This window comes from Arachis hypogaea, chromosome 17, assembly GCF_003086295.3.
Source record: "Arachis hypogaea cultivar Tifrunner chromosome 17, arahy.Tifrunner.gnm2.J5K5, whole genome shotgun sequence".
Taxonomy (NCBI): Eukaryota; Viridiplantae; Streptophyta; class Magnoliopsida; order Fabales; family Fabaceae; genus Arachis; species Arachis hypogaea.
The window spans coordinates 51186795-51214139 of record NC_092052.1 but is presented as its reverse complement, the minus strand read 5'-3'; the positions used below and the strand labels follow the sequence as shown (position 1 = coordinate 51214139).

The following is a 27345-nucleotide window of genomic DNA, read 5'->3' as shown; positions in this document are numbered from 1 at the left end:
TGCAGTGACAACGCATCAGACCATTTTCACAGAGAGGATAAGATGCAGCCATTGGCAAGGGTTATGCCTCCAGACGATTAGCCATGCAGTGACAGCGCATCGGACCATTTTCCAGAGAGGATCAAAAGTAGCCATTGACAACGGTGATGTCCTTACATAAAGCCAGCCATAGAAAAGAGTAAGACTGATTGGATGAAGACAGCAGGAAAGCAGAGATTCAGAGGAACGAAAGCATCTCCATGCGCTTATCTGAAATTCTCACCAATGATTTACATAAATATTTCTATCCTAGTTTTCTTCTCTATTTTCGAAAACTCCATAACTATTTTATATCCGCCTGACTGAGATTTACAAGGTGACCATAGCTTGCTTCATACCAATAATCTCCGTGGGGTCGACCCTTACTCACGTAAGGTTTATTACTTGGACGACCCAGTGCACTTGCTGGTTAGTTGTATCGAAGTTGTGACAAATTATGAATTAAGATTAGAGCACCAAGTCTTTGGAGCCATTACCAGGGATCACAATTTTGTGCACCAATGGACTTCCATCATCTCGTAGATCTTCAACCACTTCTTCCCGCTCAATTATCTCAACTTCCTCCCCTTGTGACAATTCTTGCTTCAACTCCCCTTCTTCACCTTGAAGCTCCAAACTCACTCCCTCACTATGCTCCTTGATTGCTTCTCTACATTCAACAATAGGAGCACTTGGGATGTATGAGCTTAGGTGGGAGGTTATGTGACTAATGACTTCTTTCATAGTGGCCAACATGGCCTCCCCTTATGCTCTTCTTCATGCTTTTGAAAGCAAGAATAGAGATCTTTTTGTTCTTACACTAGGGGGTTGAGAGATTCGTCCAATGAAGGTGATGGTGGAAGGGAGGGTTCATTGTTTGGAGGGAATGTATCATAGTTGGAAGGTGGTTCATCTTGGTAAGGGTATGGAGATGGGGTGTATGAGATTGGTAGTTCTTGGGAGTATTGGTGTTGGAATGGTGGTGGTTCCATGTATGGTTCATATGGCTCATAAGGTGGTTGGTATGGTGGGTAAGGATTAGGGTCAAAATGAGGTATTTGGTGGTAGGGGGCTTGTGAGTAAGGTGGTTCAAAACCATGTTGAGGAGGTGGTTCATAGGCATATGATGGTGGTTGTTGACAACTACAAGAAGGATCACCACATCCATTAGATTGATATGCATTAGGAGTGGAATTATACCTATAAGAGACCGGAGGAGGTTGTTGCCAAGAAGGGTGATCAATTCCTTGAGTCTCCTCCCACCTTTGATTGTTCCATCCTTGATGCATATTGTCATTGTAGCTCTTATTTCCTACAACATAATTTGAACCAAACTCATAGCCAAAGGGGTGAGAATTCATGGTAGCAAATAAAAACAAAAACTAACAAAATAAGCAACAAATTCCTAAACCTAACAAAAAGTAACAACCAAGCAAAAGGCAAACATATTCATATATTCACAATAGCCAATAACATAGTACCATTGCAATTCCCCGGCAACGGCGCCATTTGATGAAAGGAATAATTTGTCGGTATAGAATTTCACAAATGAAGTCTAGTTGCAACTATAGTTCTAAACCAACAAACAATCCTCAATCAAAATTTGTTTTGGTTGTCACAAGTACAAACCCCAATGAAAATTCACCGAAGTATTTAAACCTCGGGTCGTCTCACAAGGAATTGCAATGAAGTGATCAATTATTGGCTTTGAAGAACAAGGGGGGGTTTAATTTTCAATTGGCAAGAAAATATAATAACAAGAAAGTAAATAACAAGAACTAATAAAATAAAGGAAAGAACTCTTGGCTAAGACATGGATATTGAGATCACCATCCTTGTCTACAAATCATATATTGACAATTATGAGGAACCAAGCTCATTAAGTCTACCTCTATACTTGAAGTACATATAATGTCTACTTCCAAGCTTGAAGTACGTTAAATGACTTGGTCAATTTCAACTCATAAATCCCAATCTAACTACTAATTGACTTAGTAGTAGATTGGTATCAATGGGTATCAAGTTGACCACAAAGAGTTCTCAAATCACCAAATCAATTAGACCCAATGACTAAAGTTTACCCAATTCCCTTAGTTTAGGACAAGAGTAAAGAAAACTACTAAAAAAATAGTGAAAACAATCTATCAAACACCTAGAGTCCAATAAAAGTAAAAATTATAAAATGCAAGAATTAATAAAAGCTATAAATAACATGAGCAAGAATTCAACAATAACAATAAAGGTAAACATAGAAGAGCATGAAAACATAAAATTGCATTAAAGAAAATTAAGATCCAACAATGGTTCATCAACATAAAAGAGAGAAAAATAAGAAATCACAAGTAAAACTATAAGAGTAAAGATGTAACAGCAAGAAATTAAAAGGGACAACTAAATCAAAACAAAAATTGAAAGTTGGATATAAGAAAATAAAACCTAAACTACCCTAAATTCTAGAGAGAAGGGAGAGCTTCTCTCTCTAAAATTCTAGCCTACAACATGGTGAAAACTAAACTATGAGTCTCCCCCCTCATTTCCTTGCCATCCTTGGGTTCAAAAGCATCAGAAATGAGTTGGATTTGGGCCTTCTAGAGCTTAGAAATCGCCCCCAGCATTTTGTCTTTAAGTGAGTCACGTGACCAACATCACGCGTGCGCATGGCTGATGCGTGCGCGTCGCTTGATGATTCTCTAGTCACGCATACGCGTGGGTGACACGTGCGCGTCGCTTGCGAATTTCCATCTCACGCATATGCGTGGGTGACATGTACGCGTGGCCTTCAGTTCAGCAAATCCTCATTTCTTCATGAATTCTCCATTTTTGCATGCTTTTTCTTCATTCCTTCAACCCAATCTTTGCCTTATAATCCTGAAATCACTTAACAAACATATCAAAGCATCGAATGGAATCAAAGTGAATTAAAATTAGCAATTTAAAGGCCTAAAAAGCATGTTTTTATTCTTAAGCTCAAATTAGGAGAAATTCACAAAAACCATGCTATTTCATTGGATAAATATGAGAAAAAATGATTAAATCCCCTAAAATCAACACAAGATAAACCACAAAATTGGGCCTTTCTTAAGGTTCTGCCTTAGTTGTATTGAGGTGCATAGCCACCTCTCTTAAAGTTCTGACCCCTTGGCACGTAACTCTTGCCTTGATCCCTGTTGTAGAACTCCTAATAGTCACCCTTTGCCAAAACGGCCTTTCTTGAGCACTCTTCCATAGCTCTGCTCTTGTTCACCAACTGAGTGAAAATTCAGACCTCCATAGGCCCCACAACACTCAGGATATAACTCTGAAGTCTACCCTCGTACTTTATACACTTCCACTCCTCATAATCCTCCAAAGCACCTTGGCAGACCTTCGAAAAGTGACTTAACTATTCAAACTTACTAGTGTACTCTGCCACATTCATTAAGCCTTGCTTCAGCTGCAGCAGTTCTAACTCCTTCGCCGCCTTAACCGAGTTTGGACAATACTTCTTGTAAAATTCAACTCGGAAAGCATCCCAAACTATCACAATACCGCCTTGCTACAGTAAACAATGAGCTCTTTTCCACCAAAATTGAGCTTCTCCCACTAACTGATATGTGGCAAACTCCACATACTGGTTCTCAGGCAGGTGTTGAGCTTGTAGAGCTCTCTCCATAGCTTGGAACCAGTTGTCCGCTTCTGTAGGGTTTGTAATACCCCTAAAGATTGGTGGGTTCACCTTCAGAAAAGTAGCCAACATCATGGGTCCTCCATTAAGTCCATTAGCTCCATTTTCATTTCCATTTCTAACATTCTGCCCCAAAATCTCAGCAATAGCTTGCATAGCTGCAGCCATATTCTCTAATATAGCCATAAAGTCAGGCAGGTTGTTTTCTGGTCTGGGTTCCTTATTACCTCTCCATGGGCTTCCTTGACCTCGTCCACGCGACACCATTCTGGTCCTATTCACACCAAACAATTGATATCAAGGTGATCAGTCTTAATATCTCAAGTCTAGTGCTTCAAAGTTCCAAAAGCATGCTTATGAACAACTATGATAAATTAATCAAGCAGATATCCTATCTGCATATACGGGAACGAACTACTCTAATTCTATAATGTAACACCTACAACACAAACCCTTACGTTATAGTCGTAAATCGGAGGTGGTGAGGTATTATAACCTCTAAAATAGAAAAGTACATATGTAGTATTCGAAAGAAAAGTTAACTAGGAGCCTGTGAAAAAAGATAAGCAAAACGAGAATCGTATCACACTCAAAAACGTTAACGATAAAAGTGTCAATATAAAGAAAACAAAAGATATATATATACATAGAATTCCAAAAGAGAGACATAGCAAGCACTAGTCTCGACCTACGAAGCAAAGGTGGCTAGAAAGTATATTACAAAACCAGAAGTTAAACAAAACATAATTTTGTTTCTCTAAAGATCAAACTCTAAGAGGGATATACATATATATATATATAAAAGTATAGAAATAAATAGTACTAAGCACCAAATATAAAATATAAAGGAGTCTTCGCTGTCTAAGAGAATCCAGCACGCTCAACGAGGTACATCACGTCCTATATCTGAAAAATAACAAAACCTACAACAGGTGAGAACCCGAAGGTTCCCAGTATGGTAACAGTTCCAAAATGGAGACGCTGTAAAAATACACAAACCCGCTAGGCAATCCTAAACTTCAACACCCAAGATTCAAGCCTAGGGTTTACTAAACCAAATGGGATAAATACACTAAGTCCTTATCTATATCATTGATCCATATTTTTAGTTCTTTCACCACACATCTCAGCATATCTCTTTTTCAGTTTCACAATCAATCAGTATGTGGTTCAACAATTATCCAGCAGAAGTAAACATAAGTAATATGGTGCAAACACAATCAAGAGCAATTACAATATATATAGCAATTAGCAGTTAAATAGAGATATTCACTTAGGTAAACCAAACACAAGATGCACACTCAAACAATTGCACATAGATGCGCATGATGCATGCCTGTCCTACATGCCATAAGCTCATGTGTTGGTTATGTTACCAGATCCAACTTGAGCAAGCAGGATTAACCAACCATCCTTACTCTTGGGTTCCATAAAAGCAAGTAGAATTTACCAACTGTCCTTACCCGGAACGTTCTCAAATCAATTATGCAAGCAGAATTTGTCATCGTCCTTGCCAATCACATTAGTCCACAAGTAACCAGGATTAACCACCGTCCTTACCATTCCTGTAATCCAGATCTCAAATAATTCACAGTAAAGTTTTTAATCAGTTTTATATTTAGTAGGTTCGTTAACCACAAACTTTTGCCAATAATCATTAACATTCAATCCACAATCACATTCAATGTCTCAATCTATTTCATTTCATATGCTCATACTCATTACGAAGCCTGAAAACTAGTTATCGGACCTTAATTGGGGGTTACAGGGGTTAAAAAGTTGGTTGGATAGACAAAAATAGTTAAAATCAGTATTTTCTAGAAAATAGGGCAGTCGTGCGTGCGCATATTTTGTGCGTACGCACAACTTGTCTCTCAAAGAAAAACACCGCACAGGCAACCATTTCTCGCATGCGCAACTCAATCTCCAGTTTTTAGTGATAATTTTCAATCATTCATAACTTTCTCTTGAAAATTCCATTTTCTTCCGTTCTTAAACTGTTTTAAAGATCTTTTCACTAGCTTTAATTTAAGATAAATTTCATTCAATTCCGAACCCCAAGTACCAAGTTATGGCCCGTCAAAATTGATTAAAAACTCATTTTTACCATTTTTCACAAAATCACCAATTTCACCAACTCCTCTCTTCAGTTCAATTCAAAACCATTCAAACACCATTTCTATTCCTGCTCAACACTCACTTCTTCAATTTCTAACTATTTCAACATCTAATCAACTTATTAAATATTTGGCATACACATTCATACTTCCACAATTTATAACCAAACTAAATCAATAATCATTATTCCAACAATTACCATATAGCCACGCCACCACTTACCTCAACTTACCAAGTAGGGGATTCCTCACCCCATAACGGCCTCCGGCCCAATTTTCACATCAATCACCATTATAATCAATCATACCGCAACTCATATTTAATTCAATTCATTTATCTACACGTTTATATCACTCAAAAACCACTCAATTCACAAATCACAACCAATTAAACACAACATCAACCAATTTCATTCAATCCTATCTTAAGGCAATTAGCCTAGGTTTTCACATAATTTTTTATAATACCTAGTCAAAACTAGAACCCGTACTCTTAGACGGCGGTTCCAAATATAACATCCTACCACCCAGAGCTTTACACCTAGGATGTAAAACAGAGGTGGCGAGGCGCTACGACCTCTAAAAGTAAAATTTAATATATAATATAGTAAAAAGGGTTTATAGCTAGGAGCTTTTGAAGAAAGGGATAACACAAAATCGTTAAATTGAAAAGCGTAACACTCCGTCTACGGTAACGTAAGCAAGATAGAGCAAGCTAACGAATTTATATACTAAGAGTTCCAAAACACATGTAACAAAACTCAAGACTCGGCTCGCGAAGATAAACCGGTCCGAGCACATATATATATATATATATATATATATATATATATATATATATAGGAAAACCCAAAAGAAAATCCAAAATACAGAGTTACAAAACCTGAGTCTCCAAAATCACCTCTAAGAGGAATTAATACAGCATATATATAATAGATGGAGATAATAAGTATCTAAGCAAATACAAACAACCAAAGTAAACCCAAAAAGACAAAGATCTTCGCAACATCATAAGCTTCTAGCATGCCTCAGCGAGGAGCCTCTCGTCCTGCATCTGAAAACCACAAAATCCGTTTGGGTGAGAACCGGAGGTTTTCAGTATGGTAACAGTGCCCACATATCTGACATATAATGTCCTGGAAAAGCCGAAGGCAATCCTAGAACTTCCAGCAAAGCTTAAAACATAACTAAACCATGAAATTAAAGTAGGCAACTAGCTAAGGGTCTCTAGAGCTATCTAAAACTCTCCTTTCCAACTCCTCCAAACCTCCCAACCACCAACAGAACCAAATGCAATAACCACAATTATTACAAACAGAGAAATCACAACTAGGATTCAAATATAGCAGATAATCAAGTAGCATTTAGTTATGCAATCACTTCGGCAATCCAAACAAGATATATAGATGCATATGATGCATGCCTGTCCTAGTGGCTGATGAGTCTCATCTGTCAGTTATAAAACCAACCCGTCATGTCCTGGTAGCTAACCACTGGACTATCCCTCTGTCGCGCATCCCCAACTTGAGTTATTCACACTCATAAACATAACCATAATCAAACAACACCCACATTGGTGTTTATCCACGGGGGCGAGCTCATCCGGAACTTTCACAATGTCCGGCCAGACTTACGACATAGGGTCAGCAGAGTATCGAGTCTCAACCTGGAGCACGTGGTGGCTAGTCACTGCTTTCATCCAGGGAAACTCGCATCTCAGATAATCAATTCACATTCATTCATACACATTCCATAATCATTCATTATGACCATATCATCAATTATACATCGTATAATTCCACTTTTCATACATCACTCATCATAACCCAGGACGAGTGGGGCGAAACCATAACCCTTGCGTCCACCCGGGGAGCCTCTATACTAACCAACCTGGAGCAAGTGGGGCGAAACCACACCCTTGCGTCCAGCTAGGGGTTACGTTCTCATATGTCCAGGAAGAACTAAGGAGGGGATCCTAGTATCCCACCATCTCGTTGGAGGCAATTTTTCAATACCAGGAGGAAAAAGGAAGGGGATCATCACCTTCTTTCATCTCTCTGGGGTCGCACTTTCGAGAAAGAGGACTCAAGATAAAACAATCATCCAAATTCATATTTCCATTATCAGCCATAAATCAATATTTATCATAGCCATCCGACTCATAATATAATCCATAACCAGCCATAAATCATTATCAAATGCAGCCCCTCGGCTCACGGCATACACTGCACTTCCACCATCACCCTCAGCAACTCATACAATCTTCATTAATCACAATTCATAATTAACTCTCCACTTACTTCATCCTCAAGCTACCACCCTTCCTAGCTCCTTTTCATTACCAGACATACTATAAGGATTTAGGACTAAACGGATGAAAATGGAGGCTTAGAAAGTTTGAAATTCAGTTTTAAAAATACAAAAGTCATATTTGCCGAAAACAGGGTCACGAAAGATTACAAGCTTGCTGGGAAGGTGGAACATTTAAAAACAAGGTTTTTATAAGAAAACAGAGCAGTGTGCGTATGCACAGGGGTGTGCGTGTGCACACCCAGGAGGATTTTCAAAAAGTGTGCGTGCGCACAAGGCTGTACGTACGCACAGAAAGCAAAATTTTCATTGTTGAGTGCACGCACAGATCGTGAGAACGCCTCCAACAGAACACACTTCTCAGCATATGCGTGCGCACAAGGTTGTGCGTACGCAAATCTCGCAAAACTTTGTTGGTTGTGTGTTCGCACAGGGCTATGCTAGCGCTCCCAACAGTAAGCCTCCCCCTGTGTGTGCGTGCACACAAGAGTGTGCGTACATACATTTTAAAAAACACACGGGGTGTGCGTGGGCACAAGGTTGTGCGTACGCACAAGTTAAAACTCAGCCACTGTCCAGAGTGCGCACACATACCAGAAATCCCAAATTCTGTAACATCACAGGATTCAAATTTATGCCCCAAACTTCCAATGATCATTTCTCTCTCTACAAAATTTAGATTTTATAAAGTTTATACGATTTAAAGCTCTTCAAATTATCTTCGATTTGATATAAAATTCGTTGAGTTTTGGATACTGTAGTTCAAGATATGATCCGTTGATGTTCATCAAAAATCCAATTTTACCAAAAACAACAAAGATCTCAACCTACCAAAATTTTCAACCAAAACCAAACCTAAACCACACCAACTTCAACTCACATCAGCTCTTACCATATGTTTTATATTTCACCACTCATATCATCAGATTCTCATACTCAATTATCCATGATTTCACACTAAACCCCATCTCATCCAACAAACTCATCAACAATCATTCTATCACTATCAATCTTCAACATCAACCTCATTTCTTCTCAATATCAATAATCAACATTATTTAACAACATCAACAATATTACTCATCCAAATTTATCATACATTATACATCAACCACATTAAATCATCAAACATCATAATTCAACAATTTCAACAACCAAATTAATACAATCCTATCCTATGGGTCACTAGCCTAAGTTTTCACATTATATTACATTTTAGATACAGAAAACCGAAACCATATCTTGGCCAATTCCCCGCTCAACCCGGAATACTTCCAATATCACTATTTCACAAGCTCTCAAAGCTCCAACACCCTTCAACCAGATTTTTCAGCACCACAAGCCCACTCTAAGCTTTCCAAGACCTCAATCAAGCTCCAACATTCATACATTCATATCCTAATACACAAAATATACACCCACACATACCAACTCAATCACTAAGCACAAAATCTTAAGTGCTTCACTTAGGGTTAAGGATCTTACCATACCCAAGGATCAAAGAGGCAAGACTGAGCTTCTCCTTCAAGCTAATTGGATCCTATAACATCAAAGAGCCCAAAATCTCAACACTTTAACCTAATAATTTCGAAATCAAAGCTGAGAAAACTGGCAGAGATTCGTGACTTACCTCTTGAATAAAGTTGTGGGCTTTGTAAAGCTCGGCAACATGGTCGCGTGGCCACAAACGGTGCGGCAATCGGAGCTTCGGATCAAAAGTTATCAAGGATTGAAGATTGAATGAGGGTTTGAGTTTGGGAATTGGGGTTCTTCCCCTCTTGCTGCACCAGTAGCCTGAATTGCATGAAATGGGAGAGAGAAATAAGCTGAGTTCATTTAATTAAGTGAGTGGGTGGGGCCCACGGATCCGGTTTGGGTCCGGTTTGGCCCGTTCGGCCTAATATTGGGCCAAATTCTTTAAAATTAGTGTCAAAATTCTCGTTTTAATTTTTTCTATCATATTAAACCATAAAAATCATATTTTTTATTTTCTAGAATAAATTTTAATTTATGAGTTAACTATTTATTAATTAACCAGCTTTTACATTCTACCCACCTAAATAGGAATTTTGCCCACAAAATTCGAATTCAATTACCTAAACATAGGTGACGGTAGTCTGTCCCCATTTCTAATTCAAGTTCCCAGGTGCATCCTTGTCTCTAGTTCGATTTCAAACAACCCTTACTAATGAGACTTCTCTAACTTAGAATTTCTTGAAGCTGACCTCGTACTCAAAACGTCAATCTCGCTTCTGTTAGACTAATTTAGGTTGTAAGACATGCGTATCTTTCAGAAGCGTGCTTCAGAAGTTACGGAATATGGAGTACATCGAATAGGTTCGAAAATGCTAGTTTGTTTTAATAATCTTCACCAATGCGTGTCTTCCTTCCTCAAACTTGAGAAATTTTCTCCTTAGGTCCGCATAACTCTTTTGTCGGCTTTTCGTAGTGAGAATCTTAAATCGACTTTTTCGTTGTCTCGACTATCAATACTCAGGAACTAAGTTATTTGATACTTCTAGTTTCAGATCAATACAAAGGTGTCTAGCGCACCGTGAAATCCCACCTTCTCCTTGGTGTATAGTCTCATTAATAACTCCGATAATTAGTTTGCTCCAATGGACGGAATGGACTTGGTTGCTCGTTCCATGATTATCAAACAATATCACCTTCTGTCCTAGACCTTGGCAATCTACTCCGAAATCAATGGGTATCCTTCCTCACTTTCAGTATAGACCCTTCAATGGTTGTAGCATTTTGAATTGCTTCTGTTGGTCACTTTTTACTTTCTAACATGTCAACTACTTAATCACACGCGCCGCCACGTCATTTCATCGATCCACCCAAAATATCTTCTTTGAATTCGTGATACGTTTCCGTATTACAGGGTGAATTAAAAAATCCGCTCTCGTGAGCTTCAGAAAACAGTTCATGTGTCGACTTTTGACATTAGGCACACTAACCTCTTCCTATGCCTTAAATTTTGTTTCTTCATTCCTCTAAATTTCTTTCTTGTCTTCCTCGATCTCTTCTTGATTTTCTTGCTTAAGAAACTTCAATATCTTTGCCAGCTTCTTATCCTCCTTGGTCATACAAGCAATACTCAGTGATTTCCTGTCCAGGCGTCCGTCTCTGCTTCATGAAGTTGTGTTCGCACGCATCCTAAACCCCCTTTTTGCAATGCATCGCAATCATTCCACGTAGTTAAATTAAGGTCGGGTATCATGAATACTGGAACTGATGTTAATCTTTCTTTCAAAGTTTGGAAGCATTCATCATATCTAGGTGTCCAACAAAAGGTACATCCTAAAGTGTTAACTTAACCGCAGGTAATATGGTTGTCAAGAATTAAGACTCCAAAATTCTTCGTAGTGCCATAGGCATATTTTTCGTGTTCAAAAGTCTTGCTCTAGGGAATTAACATTTTAATGGTTTCATCTAGGAGTTGTGAGAAACGAAAAATTCAGTAGGAATTAATTTTCAAAAAGATGTTATGTTCAAAATGACGAACGAGTAACACGAAGGGTATTCACAAGAAATCAAAAGAAAATTTTGTATACGATCAAACAAAGTTATACCAAAATAATGAAATGCACAAGAAGAGGAATCAAGGTGCATCTCAAAATAAGAGCTCAAATCAAGAACCTTTTGTAGAAAGAGCAAAGCGTATAGAGTCAAAGAAGTCTCAGCTGATTTTGAAGAATACGATTTGCGAATGAGAGTAACTCTACTCACAGCAAGTTTCCAAGATTCAAGGACTACGTGGTTATACCGAAACAAGCTCAAGCTCATCTTGGAAGAAACAAGATTCATGTGCGTAAAGAGTAAAACTAGAAAGATGCTCAAGTCATTTAAGAAGGACTCTAGATAGAGTTTCAATGTAGGTTTCAAAAGAAGGTTAGATCGGGTCGCGAAGATTCCGTTGGCACACTCCCCCTCGCATAAAGCCTTCTGCTGTTCTCTTCCTTCTTCACTAGCATAATCGGTGCTCCTCACAGGAAAATACTTAGTCGGACAGTTTTCTCTTCTAATACCCCCTTCAACTCGATTCTAAGCTCTACCGATTATAATGGTGTCCTCGGTTGTGGTACAATCAAAACTAATCTGGCTTCCGGCACTAAGTCTATCGAAAACCCATTTTCTCTCCGAGATGGAGGTTCTGGTAGACCTTCAAGATTATCTCGGAAACTCTCTCGTATAGGGATTTGGTCTCATCTTCACTCGCCTCTCAAATGATGAGCAACTAAAGGTTGAATCTGCTCTATTCTTTTTCCTCGCATTTCACTGTCACTGGGTTTCGAACAATAACTCCGCACAGTTCTCAACACTTCCAATCCCTTAGATATAATCCAACCTGCTTCTGCTGCGTTACTCTGATTCTTTAACCTTCAAGAGCCTAGCCATTCCTCTAAGTTAACTAAATATCGCTCCGTCCCTACAACTAGTAGTCTTTGGTTAATCATCAACTTGGACTTTACGATTGTTGACGCTTGTCATGCATTACAGAGAAATATCACATATTAATGATATGCAAAGAAGTTAGAAATCCAACTACTAGTTCGTGATTACCTCAGGTCTGAGAATCAGATTCGGCCACATCCCGGCCTTTCCTGTTTGGAGAATCCCGAGATAAATACCCTGGCTTCCCGCACTGGTAACATACGCCTAGTCCAGCCCTGCATGGTCTGTTTGGGTGATACTTTATGCATCTCAGACACTTTAAGTCTTCTGGTTGAGTACTAGTCTGCCCCGACGGTTGACGTTCCTTCGGTCATTGTTCCGGCGTTGAGAACGTGAAGTGACACAACAACCCCTTTTGAAACTTTGGCTCCTAGGTGTAATCTTCGTCTTCTTTCCCTCTTTCTTGGTGAAAGATTTCCGGCGGTCACTCCTTCACACTGCAGTCCTTCTTGAGCTTTCTCGCGTTACTTGACCCGCATTAATTGACCCCGGATAACTCACCATCTCCATTGGTACTTCGATGTTCTGGTTAGTATCTCTCCCATCATGACCAATACCGCCTTTCGTGCCGCGCCCAGTTAGTTGTTCCATTCTATCCAAAGCTTGGTTAGTCACGGTAGCAGCAACAGTTCTGATAGCAGCAGCCACACTCGTCATCGCAGTCACAAATTCGATCAAACTATCTACCAGTACGGTTACCTCATTGCCTCTGCATCCACACCCTCGATTACACCCATGACCACGCCCATGAGACGCCATTTGGCTCCTGTTTACACCAAACAAGTGATATCAAGGTGATCAATCTCAATATCTCAGGTCTAGTGCTGTAAAGTTCCAAATGCATGCTCATGAATTTTATGCTATGTATATCAGGCAGATATCCTAAATATCACATAAACACGACTCAGAGTATGCTCAGAAGTATAGTCAGTCTGTCCCTCAAGCTCTACAGGAACGAACTGCTCCGATACCATAATGTAACACCCTACCAACCAGAGCTTTAAATCAAGGATGTAAAACAGAGGTGGCGAGGCGCTACGACCTCTAAAAGTAAAAATTAATATATAATATAGTGAAAAGAGTTTATAACTAGGAGCCTTTGAAGAAAGGGATAAAGCAAAATCGTTAAATTAAAAAGCGCAACACTCCGTGTACGGTAACGTAAGCAAGATAGAGCAAGCTAACGAATTTATATACTAAGAGTTCCAAAACACATGTAACAAAACTCAAGACTCGGCTCACGAAGATAAACCGGTCCGAGCACATAGTTATACATATATAAATATATATAGGAAAACCCAAAAAAAAAAATCCAAAATACAGAGTTACAAAACCTGAGTCTCCAAAATCACCTCTAAGAGGATTAATACAGCATATATATAATAGATGGAGATAATAAGTATCTAAACAAATACAAACAACCAAAGTAAACCCAAAAGATAAAGATCTTCGCAACATCAGAAGCTTCTAGCATGCCTCAAAAAGGAGCCTCTCGTCCTGCATCTGAAAACCACAAAATCTGTTTGGGTGAGAACCGGAGGTTTTTAGCATGGTAACAGTGCCCACATATCTAACATATAATGTCCTGGGAAAGCCGAAGGCAATTCTAGAACTTCCAGTAGATAATTAAAGTTTAAAACATAACTAAACCATGAAATGAAAATAGGCAACTAACTAAGGGTCTTCAGAGCTATCTAAAACTCCCCTTTCCAACTCCTCCGAACCTCCCAACCACCAACGGAACCAAATACAACAACCACAATTATTACAAACAGAGAAATCACAAATAGGATTCAAATATAGCAGATAATCAAGTAGCATTTAGTTCTGCAATCACTTAGGAAATCCAAACAAGACATATAGATGCATATGATGCATGCCTATCCTAGTGGCTGATGAGTCTCATATGTCGGTTATAAAGCCAACCCGACAAGTCATGGTAGCTAACCACTAGACTGTCCCTCTATCGCGCATCCCCAACTCGAGTTATTCACACTCATAAACATAATCATAATCATAATCATAATCATAAAACACCCACATTGGTGTTTATCCATGGGGGCGAACTCATCTGGAACTTTCACAGTGTCTGGCCACACTTACGACATAGGGCCAGTAGAATATCGAGTCTTGACCTAGAGCACGTGGTGGCTAGTCACTGCTTTCATCTAGGGAAACTTGTATCTCAGTAATCAATTCACATTTATTTATACCATTGCATAATCATTCATTATGACCATATCATCAATTATACATCGTATAATTTCACTTTTCATACATCACTCATCATAACCCGGGGCAAGTGGGGCGAAACCACAACCCTTGCGTCCACCCGTGGAGCCTCTATACTAACCAACCTAGAGCAAGTGGGGCGAAACCACACCCTTGCGTCCACCCAAGAAGTACGTTCTCATATGTCCAGGAGGAACTAAGGAGGAGATCCTAGCCTCCCACCATCTCGCTGGAACAAGGAAAGGGATCCTCACTTTCCTTCATCTCTCTGGGGTCGCACTTTCGAGAAAGAGGACTCATGATAAAACAATCATCCAAATTCATATTTCCATTATCAGCCATAAATCAATATTTATCATAACCATCCAACTCATAATATAATCCATAACCAGCCATAAATCATTATCAAATACAGCCCATCGGCTCACGGCATACACCGCACTTCCACCATCACCCTAGCAACTCATACAATCTTCATTAATCACAATTCATAATTAACTCTCCCCTTACTTCATTCTCAAGCTACCACCCTTCCTAGCTTCCTCTCATTACTAGGCATACTATAAGGACTTTGGACTAAACAGATGAAAATAGAGGCTTAGAAGTTTGAAATTCTATTTTAAAGACACAAAAGTCATATTTCCTTAAAATAGGGTCACGTAAGATTACAAGTTTGCTGGGAAGATGGAACATTTAAAAACAAGGTTCTTATAAGAAAACAGGACAGTGTGCGTACGCACAGGGGTGTGCGTGAGCATGTCCAGGAGGATTTTCAGAAAGTGTGCATGCGCCCAAGACTGTACGTATGCACAGAAAGTAAAATTTTCATTGTTGAGTGCACGCACAGATCGTTCGAATGCCCCCAATAGAACGCACTTCCTAGCGTGTGCATGCACACAAGGTTGTGCGTACGCACATCTCGCAAAATTTTGTTGGTTGTGTGTGCACACAGGGCTGTGCTAGCGCTCCCAACAGTAAGCCTTCCCCTGTGTGTGCGTGCACACGAGAGTGTGCATATGCACGTTTTCCAAAACACACGGGGTGTGCGTGGGCACAAGGCTGTGCGTACGCACAAGTTAAAACTCAGCCACTATCCAGAGCGCGCGCACAGTTGTGTGCGTGTGCACACATACCAGAAATTCCAAATTCTGCAACATCACAGAATTCAGATTTTTGCCCCAAACTTTCAACGATCATATCTCTCTCTACAAAATTCATATTTTTACAAAATTTTACCGATTTAAAGCTCTTCAAATTATCTTCAATTTGATATAAAATTTGTTGAGTTTCGGAGACTGTAGTTCAAGATATGATCTTTTGAAATTCATCAAAAATCCAATTTTACCAAAAACAACAAAGATCTCAACCTACCAAAATTTTCAACCAAAACCAAACCTAAACCACACCAACTTCAACTCACATCAGCTCTTACCATATGTTTCATATTTCACCACTCATATCATCAGATTCTCATACTCAATTATCCATGATTTCACACTAAACCCCATCTTATCCAACAAACTCATCAAAATTCATTCTATCACTATCAATCTTCAACATTAACCTCATTCCTTCTCAATATCAATAATCAACATTATTTAACAACATCAACAATATTACTCATCCAAATTCATCATACATCATACATCAACCACATTAAATCATCATACATCATGATTCAATAATTTCAACAACCAATTTAATCCAATCCTATCCTATGGGTCACTAGCCTAAGTTTTCACATTACAGTACATTTTAGATACAAGAAACCGAAACCATTCCTTGGCTGATTCCCCGCTCAACCCGGAACACTTCCAATATCACTATTTCACAAGCTCTCAAATATCCAACACCCTTCAACCAGATTTTTCAGCACCACAAGCCCACTCCAAGCTTACCAAGACCTCAATCAAGCTCCGACATTCATACATACATATCCTAATACACAAAACATACACCCACACATATCAACTCAATCACTAATGACAAAATCTTAAGTGCTTCACTTAGGGTTAAGGATCTTACCATACCCAAGGATCAAAGAGGCAAGATTGAGCTTCCCCTTCAAGCTAATTGGATCCTATAACATCAAAGAGTCTAAAATCTCAACACTTTAACCCAATAATTTCGAAATCAAAGCTGAAAAAATTGGAAGAGATTCATGACTTACCTCTTGAATAAAGTTGTGGGCTTTGTAGAGCTCGGCAACAAAGTCGCGTGACCGTAAACGGTGCGGCAATCAGAGCTCCGGATCAAAAGTTATCAAGGATTGAAGATTGAATGAGAGTTTGAGTTTGGGAATTGGGGCAGCAGCGTGAATTGCATGAAATGGGAGAGAGAAATAAGTTGAGTTCATTTAATTAAGTGAGTGGGTGGGGCCTACGGGCTCGGTTTGGATCCGGTTCATCCGGTTTGGCCTATTCAGTCGAATATTCGGCCAAATTTTTTAAAATTAGTGTCAAAAAATCTCGTTTTAATTTTCTCTATCATATTAAACCATAAAAATCACATTTTTTATTTTCTAGAATAAATTTTAATTTATAAATTAAGTCTTTATTAATTAATCGAGTTTTACACCAAACCCTTAAATTAACTCTTTATTTTAGTTCGTACTTTAATGTCTATTGTTACGATAATTATAATAGTTATGCAATATTAACAATATTTTTACGTATTATTAAAATTAAAATAATTTTTTTTATTTGATAATATTTTTGAATTTACAAATAAAACTAAAAAAATATAAATTAATTTTAATAATACTTTTAAATATTACAAAAATTATATAATCACCGCACTCATAAAACTCTGCCTTCTGGCTTTATTTGCTAGTTTTTCACAAAGTTCATGCGATGTTACATTTCAGGTAAAACAGTACTTGTATCTGGAAGTTTCTAAATTTTATCATATTCTCTCTCACGCACTACACATTAGTTTTGTTCCACCGACTCATATTCCTACACACAAAATGGGGAACCTGACACAACTTGTTCTACATCATAATATTCTCCTGCTTTATATATAAAGTTCATGTGATTTACATTTCATGGAAAACAGTACTTAGATGTGGAAGTTCCTAAAACTTGACCATGTTAACACTACTTGCGAATGAAAAGTTGAAAACCCTTTTGAAAGTCATAACTAAGAACCATACATACAAATGGAGCAACTCATCTTAACTTAAGAAACTTAACCAGCAAGGAAATTCAACACACCAAGCGAGAAAGAGGACACACTATTCAGAGCAAAACAAAAACTCATAGCTTCCTCATCTATATATACACTCAAAGAGGAGGGCACACAAATTCACCGCTTGTTTCTAAATCATCAAGATCTGCATCTGCGTCTGCATCCAATAGATCGTCGAGGTCCATGCTGCCTTCAGTGACATGGCTGTCACCAACCATGGGAACATTAGGAGGCTTTCTTGCCTCTTGTAGAATGGAAAGTACTTCCTCGACACTCTGCGATGGAACATTCACATCGCTGCTTAGACAGCTTCCACCTTCCATTAGCTCTAATGGCAAGTTCATTAAAAACCATGGATGGTTTTTTATTTCCGATATTGTTATTCTCTGCAAAATGCTCCCACAACATGCAAACCAAATATTCATAAAACCAATAATATGCATTGGTTAGAGAAAGTAAGAACTCTAGACTTACTTGAAAAAATAAATATGACCTTCATTCTATATTGATAAGTTGTCCTTACTTTTTTAGTATAAACATAAATCGATGTATCTAGATACATACAAATTGCATCACAATACACTAATTTATGTTATTCGGATCCTCTCAATTTTAGATTTCACTTTAGAGGATAAAGTGTGATCTTTCACCATTTATTTTATAGGTGGGATAAAAAAAATATAAAAAGAAAATTCAAAGATAAGAGATCACATTTTATCATCAACTGGAAATTCAAACTTTTGAGGATGCAAATTCTAATTTATGAATGTACTAGAGAATTTAAAAAACTTATCAATATGGAATGGAGAAAGTATGATGAGGAATTTAATAAGGCGTGCTGGGTTGTTAAGCAATTAAATTTTGTAGCGTATAAGAATGTCCAGGCAATGAAAACAATAATTATTTGTTAACCATCAAACCAAATACCTGTTCAGGATTCGCCACAAAGATTTTTGATAGAAGATCTCTACATTCCAAGGAAACTAATTCACAATCAGGGATTGTATACTGGACACCGACTATCCTCTGCAGAGAATATCCAATTGACACCCCATATCAGATAATATATAACAATACAATCAACCCTTATTTCTACACTTCATTTTGCTTGGTGATGAGTATGCAGTTATCACTTACCCCAATAGTTTTCTTGAAATTTCTAGGATCCGCAGGATCTTCAAAAGGATAAGTTCCAAATAACATCACATATAAGGTGACTCCACAAGACCAAACATCTGCAATCTATAATTTCCCTTGAAAATATTTAGTCAACAAACTAAAATAACAAATAAGATAGGCAACAACGAAAGGAAGAACTGGGTTTTCACCTTTCCATCATATTCTTTCCTTGTCAGGACCTCAGGTGCGATGTAAGCTGGAGTTCCTACTGTAGACTTCGGTTGTGAATGCAATACGGATGACTACATAGAAAAGACTTAAAACAAATTAATACAAAGGTGCCAACATTTAAAGCAATAGTTCTTGATAACCTCACTACCTTTGAATAACCAAAGTCACAAATTTTGACTCGCGGTGCAGTGCTTCCGTCTAGAAGTGTGTTTTCGAGTTTCAGATCTCTATGACAGATTTGCTGCATAAACATTCCTTCAATTAAAAATACATGTCCATTGCAAGGGTACATAATTCTTGCTAAAATATTGGTTTAGTTTTGTACCATCGAATGACAATAACTAACTCCTGATATCAATTGCTGAAAGAAAAATCTCGCCTGTTGAAAAATAACAAGACTCAAGGATTAAGAATGCTGAAATTTCTGTATGAACTATTATACATACAACTTTAACAGGATACATTCTAAATCAAACTATTCAAAGGACATCTCCATTTCTATGTTACCTCATCCTCGCAAAATTTACCGAAATTGCATATCCTCTCGAAGAGTTCTCCTCCAGCAGCATACTCCATTACTATAGCTAGATGTGTTGGAGTCAAAAGGACCTGCAAGTAGAGTCATCAAAGCACATAAAGAACTAGTCTGTGATTTATATGAAATTCATACAAGTAGAAGAGTCTAAAAGCAAAAATACCAGAGACAATTTTACAAGAACTAGAAGGCATAAGGCAAGTTATCCACTTAAATAATCAAATTCTTATTCATATCCAAATCATAGAAACAAGTTTTCCATTGCCAAGTTGCCAATCTGATTAATAGTTTAAATAAGATATACCCTTTACTCATTAGTAGTTTAGTACTAAAAGTTTCACTAACCTCTTTGAATCTAACAATATTGGGATGCTTTAGGGACCTGTGATTCATGATCTCCCTCTGGACATGCTCATCAATCTGCAGCGGCAACAACAGAGACTTATCAATTCCATGTTGAATAAAAATAATAACCCACACAACACACAAAAATATACCTATACCCCAATAAATAAATAAAAATAAAAAAGATGAATTAGACCTTGTAGCCTCTTTCAATGAACTTAACAGCAAAAAACTCATTAGTAAATTTGTCTCTCAACAACTTGGCGACAGCAAAGTTCCCAGTACCAATATCTTTGATAATCTCGTAGCGCTCCATGTCTTACCGGCAAACTACACAAAAGAAGAAGTGGTTTCTTATTTGCTAACAAAAAAGTGAAGGTTGGGGTTTTTATTTGTGAAACTTCTCAAAGAGTGTTGAAACTTCGCATAGACGCTAGCAATTTTGTTTTTATGTAGACTCCGACTCTCTTATGTACTCTCTTGCCTCTATTGTTGATAAAATAGAAAGAAAAGTGGCAAATAAGAGAAAAAGGAAAAGTGAAAATGAAGAGCCAGTTAGCATTGAGGAAATTTAGAGAGTGACGCGTGTGGAATTTTGCTGACATGAGGACAAGAAAGTACAGAGATAGATAATGCAAAGAACAGTTGGTAACAAAAGAGAGGTATAGCTTATAGGCACACAAGTGCTCATTTTGATATTTACATTGCAAGTTGCACCGATCTCAATTGCTTTAATTTAATTCTTTAAATTAAAATAAGTATACCTTGTTAGTTTTATGTTTATTTTTCGTCACTAGAACAGTAACGTCTTCAGTGAAATAGTTTATTCCTTGCCACAAATAAGTATAATTGCACCAATTTAATCTTTTTTTTTCTTTTTATAATCTAAACCAGAAAATGTATTCGTGGTTTCGTTAATGCTATTCTGTGAAACATGCATGAGCAGATGACCCATAATGGTTTTTTTATTTAAGTGATGTCATAATGGTAAATTTTCGTCTTTGATTTTAATAATAATGCCATGGTTTCTATACCAACAATTATGCAGTATAGACACGGTGAATGCAAGGATAAAACTTCTAAAAGGAAAGTTTTATTGCTAAACATACTCCCAAACTCAACGAAAAATATCGCTTTGGTTTGTCTTTTCAAGTGATCTTTTTGAAATATGCCAAAACTCAGTTACACATCAAGTTTTAGAGAAAACATCTAAGAATCTACTCAGAAAAATAGAAATATACAAAACAAAATAAAAAAAAAGAAGCACGACGTAATTTTCATCTGCGATTTCCTCCTAGAAATAAAATCAACCGAAAAAGTTTCTGATCTTACTACTTCGGTCAGGTTATATTAAGGAAAACTTTTTATTTTTAATATTGGAGTGGTAGTGGTATTTTTTTAAAATGTGGATTATTGGGGTGTTATACTCAAATGTGCAATCGTTTAACTAGAGAATTAGAAATCGGACTATACGATTTATTAGAGATACAGAAATCGGACCGTCCAATTTCTAGAGATACCAAATCTTCCGATTTATGGTAAAAAAATTAAAAAATTTGAGGTACACTCCGATTTATGTATTTTCTACCGTTTTAAAAAATACCAAAAATTACAATGAGATAAAAGTATATTACCACTTCTACTTTCATAACAAAAAAATTAGCCTATTAAGAAAGCAATTATGCTAATTTATGTATGCAACCATCTATGTTATGGCATGAGATAAAATAAATAAAATAAAATAAAAAAAGAAATAGCAATGACAAGACTTAAGACATGTAAATTAACTGCTGTTACGACTTAAAGCTAATTTTTTGACCCTAGATTGTATGTCCATCAATATAACATGACATCAGTAGATATACTTAACAGAAGAATAGATATTTGCATACCTACCTAGTGATGAATTATCAATACAACTGCAAACCATATTTAGAATGTCTCTAAGGGTGCGTGGTTGGAGGAATTATAAATAATTCCTAGAAATTTTAAGATGGAAATATCATATTCTCATGTTTGGTTCAAAGTTTGAAAAGTTATTCCTAAGCAAGTTTGATTCCAGGGAATCAAAATACCATCATTTCAATTCCCACCTTTCCGTTGGGTATCTTTGATTTCCATGGAAATAGAATCTTTGTAACAAAGTAATACTTGAACCACACACAGCCTAAGAATAGCACATTTTTACCATGATTTAACCCAGGACCCCTTTCCAAATGATCATAAGCAATAAGTATATATATCGATGAAAATTAGAATGAAATCTCCGTTCTATGTAGAGAGATAAATTAATTATTATACTATATAATATATTCTAATATTTTTTAGAGATTGATTAGATAATATATAAAATAATATTAAATTTAAAGTATTTTATATTAAAATTATTTTATAAAATATTTATTTGATAATTTGTATATAGTTCTATATAATTAATCAACTAAAATGTAATGCAAATTGGATTATAGTTTATTGTTTCAAGAATTTGAATTTATTTATTTTTAAAAAAGACAATTTTTTTATTATATACAATGGTATAAATTTATATCTTTATTGAGTTAATAGTCAAATTAATCCTTGAAAGATAACACATTCTTCAAATTTATCCTGAAAATTTTTCAATCAAATTAGTCCCTCAAAATTTGTGAATTAATCATATTTGTCATCTAATCACTCTATTAATAATTTTTTTGAAAGATTGATGTTGTAAAACGTTAATTGATATATATATATGTCTAATTGGATACTGATCAAATATGTTTATGAAAATTTATTAATATAGTCATTTTTTTCAATTATAAAAATCTTATTTCTAATATGACCTAGTGACTAAATTGATAGATTTTCGTAAACATATTTAGTCGATGTCTAATTGAACATGTTATGTGTCATGTATGCTATCAGTTAAGATTTCACATCATCAATCGTTGACAAAAATTGTAAGTGGAGTAACTGAAGGAAGATATAATTAATTCGTAATCTTTAAAGGACTAATTTGATTGAAAAAATCTTTCAGGGACGAATTTAAAGAATGTTTTATTTTTTAGGGACTAATTTAACTATTAACGCTATCTTTATTTGTTGTTTTTATCGTTTGCACATAATTAAAAAAGTTAAAAAATGAATTAAAAAAAAAACACTAAAAATATAATATAAAATTATAAATTAATTTTATAATCATAATATATTTAAGTATATCTAGTAAGGAGTTGTTGTGCCAAATTTAAACTTCCTTAAAAGAATTTTCAATAATTAGTAAAAGAGATTAAAATATAAAATATTAGTAATAAGAGTCGTATATAACATGTTTTATAAATGGATCAAATAGTGAAATAGTAAGAGTCTTATACAATATGCATTATAGGCCAAAAATAAAAAAAATTGAAAATATTTATATTTTGTAATTGAATATATATATATATATATAAAAGGAATAGTGTAACTATCAACGCTAAAAATTGACAACTATATTTTCTATCAATATTTATCCACGACTCATCGTCGATAAAATAAAAAATATTATTTGAAATAAAATATTAAAATCGACGACCAGGTCGTCTATTATTTTGACGACCTTATCTTTTCTTTAAAATTGACGGATGAGTCGTCTATTTTAATATTTATAATATCGACGATTTTTGTTGTTGATAAATTTAAACGGTGGAGATTCCTTTTCGAAATTCAGTAAATGGTGTATATTTATTATATAAAATAAACGGTTAAAAAGTTAATTTTTGTTCTAGAACTTCAGTTGGCCGAACTTAAGGAGAAGGGAAGCTACGTCACCATCAACTTCTACTAAATAAAATTGATGTCAATATGTAAATTAAAGAAGGAGGATACAAACACTTTTATCGAATTAAATTTTTTATTAGAGTTATGAATAGCAAAAAATCAGAGTTGGAAGCTCGGAGGTTCCACGGTTTCTCTTCCTCACCCTCGGTCACTTTTTCTTTCCTTTCTTCCTTAATTTTTGTTTTGGTGATGAAAGAAACCAAATGAACTAAGGATGCTAATGATAATTAATAAATAGAAGGATGAGTGTCATGTATATACGTATATATATGAATACATGCAAGCCACGTTAACACTTTCTTCTCCCTTTTGTTTTGAATAATTCGGTGGTGATAATGATCAATGATTAATAAGCTTATATATTTGTCACCAAAAAAAAAATAAGCTTATATATTTAATAAGTGAATGTTATATATATGTATGCATTAGTATATAAGCAACGTCTTTCATTTCTTTCTTTTATTTTGATAAATTCAATTTTATGGTTTATCTTGTATTGAATTTAGGGAATTTTATTAACTTTTTTTATATTTATTCAATAAAATAGTATGATTTTGTGAATTTCTCTTAATTTATGCTTAAAAGTAAAAATATATTTTTAGACCTTTAAATTGCTAATTTTAATTTACTTTAATTCCATTCGATATCTTGATATGTTTGTTAAGTGATTTCAGGATTAGAAGACAAAGATTGGGTTGAAGGAATGAAAAAAAAGTATGCAAAAATGAAAAATTCATGAAGAAATGAGGATTTGCTAAACTCAAGGCCACGCGCACGCGTCACCCACGCGTACGCGTGAGAAGGAGATTCGCCAGCGACGCGCACGCGTGAAGAGGAATTTTGCAATGCAATACGCGCACGCGTGACCCATGCGTATGCGTGACAAGCTGGACGTGACTTCACTAAAGGCAAAACGTTGGGAGCGATTTCTGAGCTCAAGGAGGCCCAAATTCAACTCATTTCTGATGCTTTTGAACCCAACGATTGCAAGGGAATGAGGGGGCAATCATAGTAGAGTTTTCATCATGTTTTAGGGTAGAATTCTAAAGAGAGAGGGGCTCTCTCCTCTCTCTATATTTTAGGGTTCTTATTTCAATTTCCTTTTAGATCTATATTTCAATCTTGTTTCATTTTAGTTTTCCTTTACTTTTATTTGTTCTAGCATTTTAGTTTATCCACTTCTCTTGTTAATTTCTTATTTTACTCTCTTTTATGTTTATGTTTATGCACTCTTGTTATTCTAATTTTCTTTTAATGTAATTTTATATTTCTATGTCTCTTGATGTTTATCTCACTTGCTATTATTGATTTCTTGCTTTTGTTAGTTATAGCTTTCATTAATTCTTGCCATTTGTGATGTTTACTTTTATTTCACTCTAGGTGTTTGATAAAATGTTTTCATTAGTTTTTGAGTAGTTTTCTTTACTCTTGGCCTAGGCTAAGGGAATTGAGTGACCTTGAGTCATTGGGTCTTATTGAATTGGTGATTTGAGAACCCCTAGTGGTCAATTTGATAACCATTGATACTAACCTACTACTAAGTCAATTAGTAGCTAGGTTAGGACTTATGGATTGATGTTGATCAAGCCTATTTGATGTACTTCAATCGTTGAGGTAGACATTGTACGTACTTCAAGCATAGAAGTAGACTAAATGGGTTGGTCCCTCATAATTATCAATACATGATTTGTAGACAAGGATGGGTGATCTCAATTTTCATGCCTTAACCAAGAGTTCTTTTCCTTTCCTTTGTTAGTTAATTATCATTTACTTTCTTATTATTTACTTTTTTTGTCGAATCATCAAATTAAACCCCCCTTTGCCCCTTTATAGCCAATAATTGACTACTTTATTGTAATTCCTTGTGAAACGACCTGAGGTTTGAATACTTCGGTTAATTTTCATTGGGGTTTGTACATGTGACAACCAATATTAAAATTTGATTGAGAATTATTAGTTGGTTTGGAACTATGCTTACAACGAAGAAATTCTATTTCTATTGAGGAATTTCTAGACCAACGATAATTCTCACTATCAAATTTTTGACACTGTTGTCGGGGAATTACAATGGTGTTGTATTATGGGCTATTGTGAATATTCCTCTTTTGGTTATTTCTTGGTTTGCTAGTAGTTAGGAGTTTGTTTTCTTTATTTCTTATTAGTTGTTATCTTTGTTTTCTCTTATCACTATGAATTCTCATCACTTTGGCTATGAGTTTGGTTCTAACTATATTGTACGAGATAGAAATTACAATGACAACATGCATCAAGGATGGAACAATCAAAGATGGGAGGAGCCTCAAGGATTTGATCACCCTTCTTGGCAACAACCTTCCCAAATGTGCTATGAGCAAGAGCCATTCCAAGATGCATACCAATCAAATAGCTATCGTGGACGCTCTTGTGATTATCAACATCCACCACCCTATGCCTATAAATCCCCTCCACAATATAGCCCTCAACCATCATACTCACAAGCCTCATACCACCATTCACCTGCGTATGACTCTAACCCATATCCACTATACCAACCACCATATGAACCATACCTAGAGCCACCATCATTCCAACACCAATACTCCCAAGAACCACTATTTTCTTATACACCACCTCAAGACTTTCACCAATTTGAACCACCTTCCAACTATGACACTTTTCCTCCAAACAATGAATCCTCTCTTCTACCACCTCCTTCAATGGATGAAGCTCTCCATGCCTTCATGCTAGAAAAACGAAGAAAAATTAGCTCTTATATCCAAAGGCAAGAGGAGAGGCAAAAGGAGCTAAAGAAGCTAGAAGTTATGGTTGCCACCATGGCGGAAGCCATTGACAACATGGCCTCCTACCTAAGCTCATGTAACCTAGACACTCCCAATGTTGAATGTGGAAGATTAGTTGAGGAGTGTAACGAGGGAGTGAATTTGAAGCTTCAAGGTGAAGGGAATGAGTTAATGCAAGAATTGCAAGAAGAGGAGGAGGTAGAGACAATTGAAACGAAAGAAGTGGTTGAAGATTTAGGAGATGTTGAGTGCAAAGAGGAATCTCAAGTTGAAGAGCCTTCTTCCATGGAGTTTGAAAATGATGTTAAGGAGGATAGTGCACAACTCCAAGACACAATGTGATTGACAAATTGGAAGAAATGGTGCAAGCAACAAGTCTTCCTATCTATGATGATTACGCATCAACATATGATCCTCTTGAACTTAATGGACTCTTCCCCATTGAACTTGGAATTGATGTTGAGGTAGATTTCAATCAACCTCCTATTTATGATTTGAGTGATGGGGAAGAGTTTGAAGAAATTGGTGAGGAAGAACTTGAACTTGAGG

The 27345-nt window shown here is 36.3% G+C and overlaps 1 protein-coding gene across 1 annotated transcript; it reads right to left on the bottom strand.

The window, feature by feature from the left end:
• Positions 1-17795: 17795 nt before the first annotated feature.
• On the bottom strand, positions 17796-20892 carry LOC112765583 (serine/threonine-protein kinase SAPK2). Its single transcript, XM_025811477.3, has 9 exons — positions 20418-20892; positions 20222-20296; positions 19849-19950; positions 19667-19720; positions 19490-19582; positions 19320-19412; positions 19129-19233; positions 18919-19017; positions 17796-18377 (listed from the first exon to the last, which is right to left on the bottom strand). Exons 1-9 carry the CDS (start codon positions 20535-20537, stop codon positions 18087-18089), a joined length of 1032 nt encoding a protein of 343 aa, XP_025667262.1. The 5' UTR covers positions 20538-20892; the 3' UTR covers positions 17796-18086.
• Between the last annotated feature and the right edge of the window lie 6453 nt (positions 20893-27345).

What these genes read in the sequence shown, in the direction of transcription:
- LOC112765583 (XM_025811477.3), bottom strand. Translation starts at nt 20,537, where the DNA reads ATGGAGCGCTACGAGATTATCAAAGATATTGGTACTGGGAACTTTGCT. An exon ending in TTAGTTATTGTCATTCGATG is followed by an intron (nt 19,583 to 19,666) that starts GTACAAAACTAA and finishes ATGTTTATGCAG; the next exon opens with CAAATCTGTCATAGAGATCT. An exon ending in GTGACTTTGGTTATTCAAAG is followed by an intron (nt 19,413 to 19,489) that starts GTAGTGAGGTTA and finishes TTTTCTATGTAG; the next exon opens with TCATCCGTATTGCATTCACA.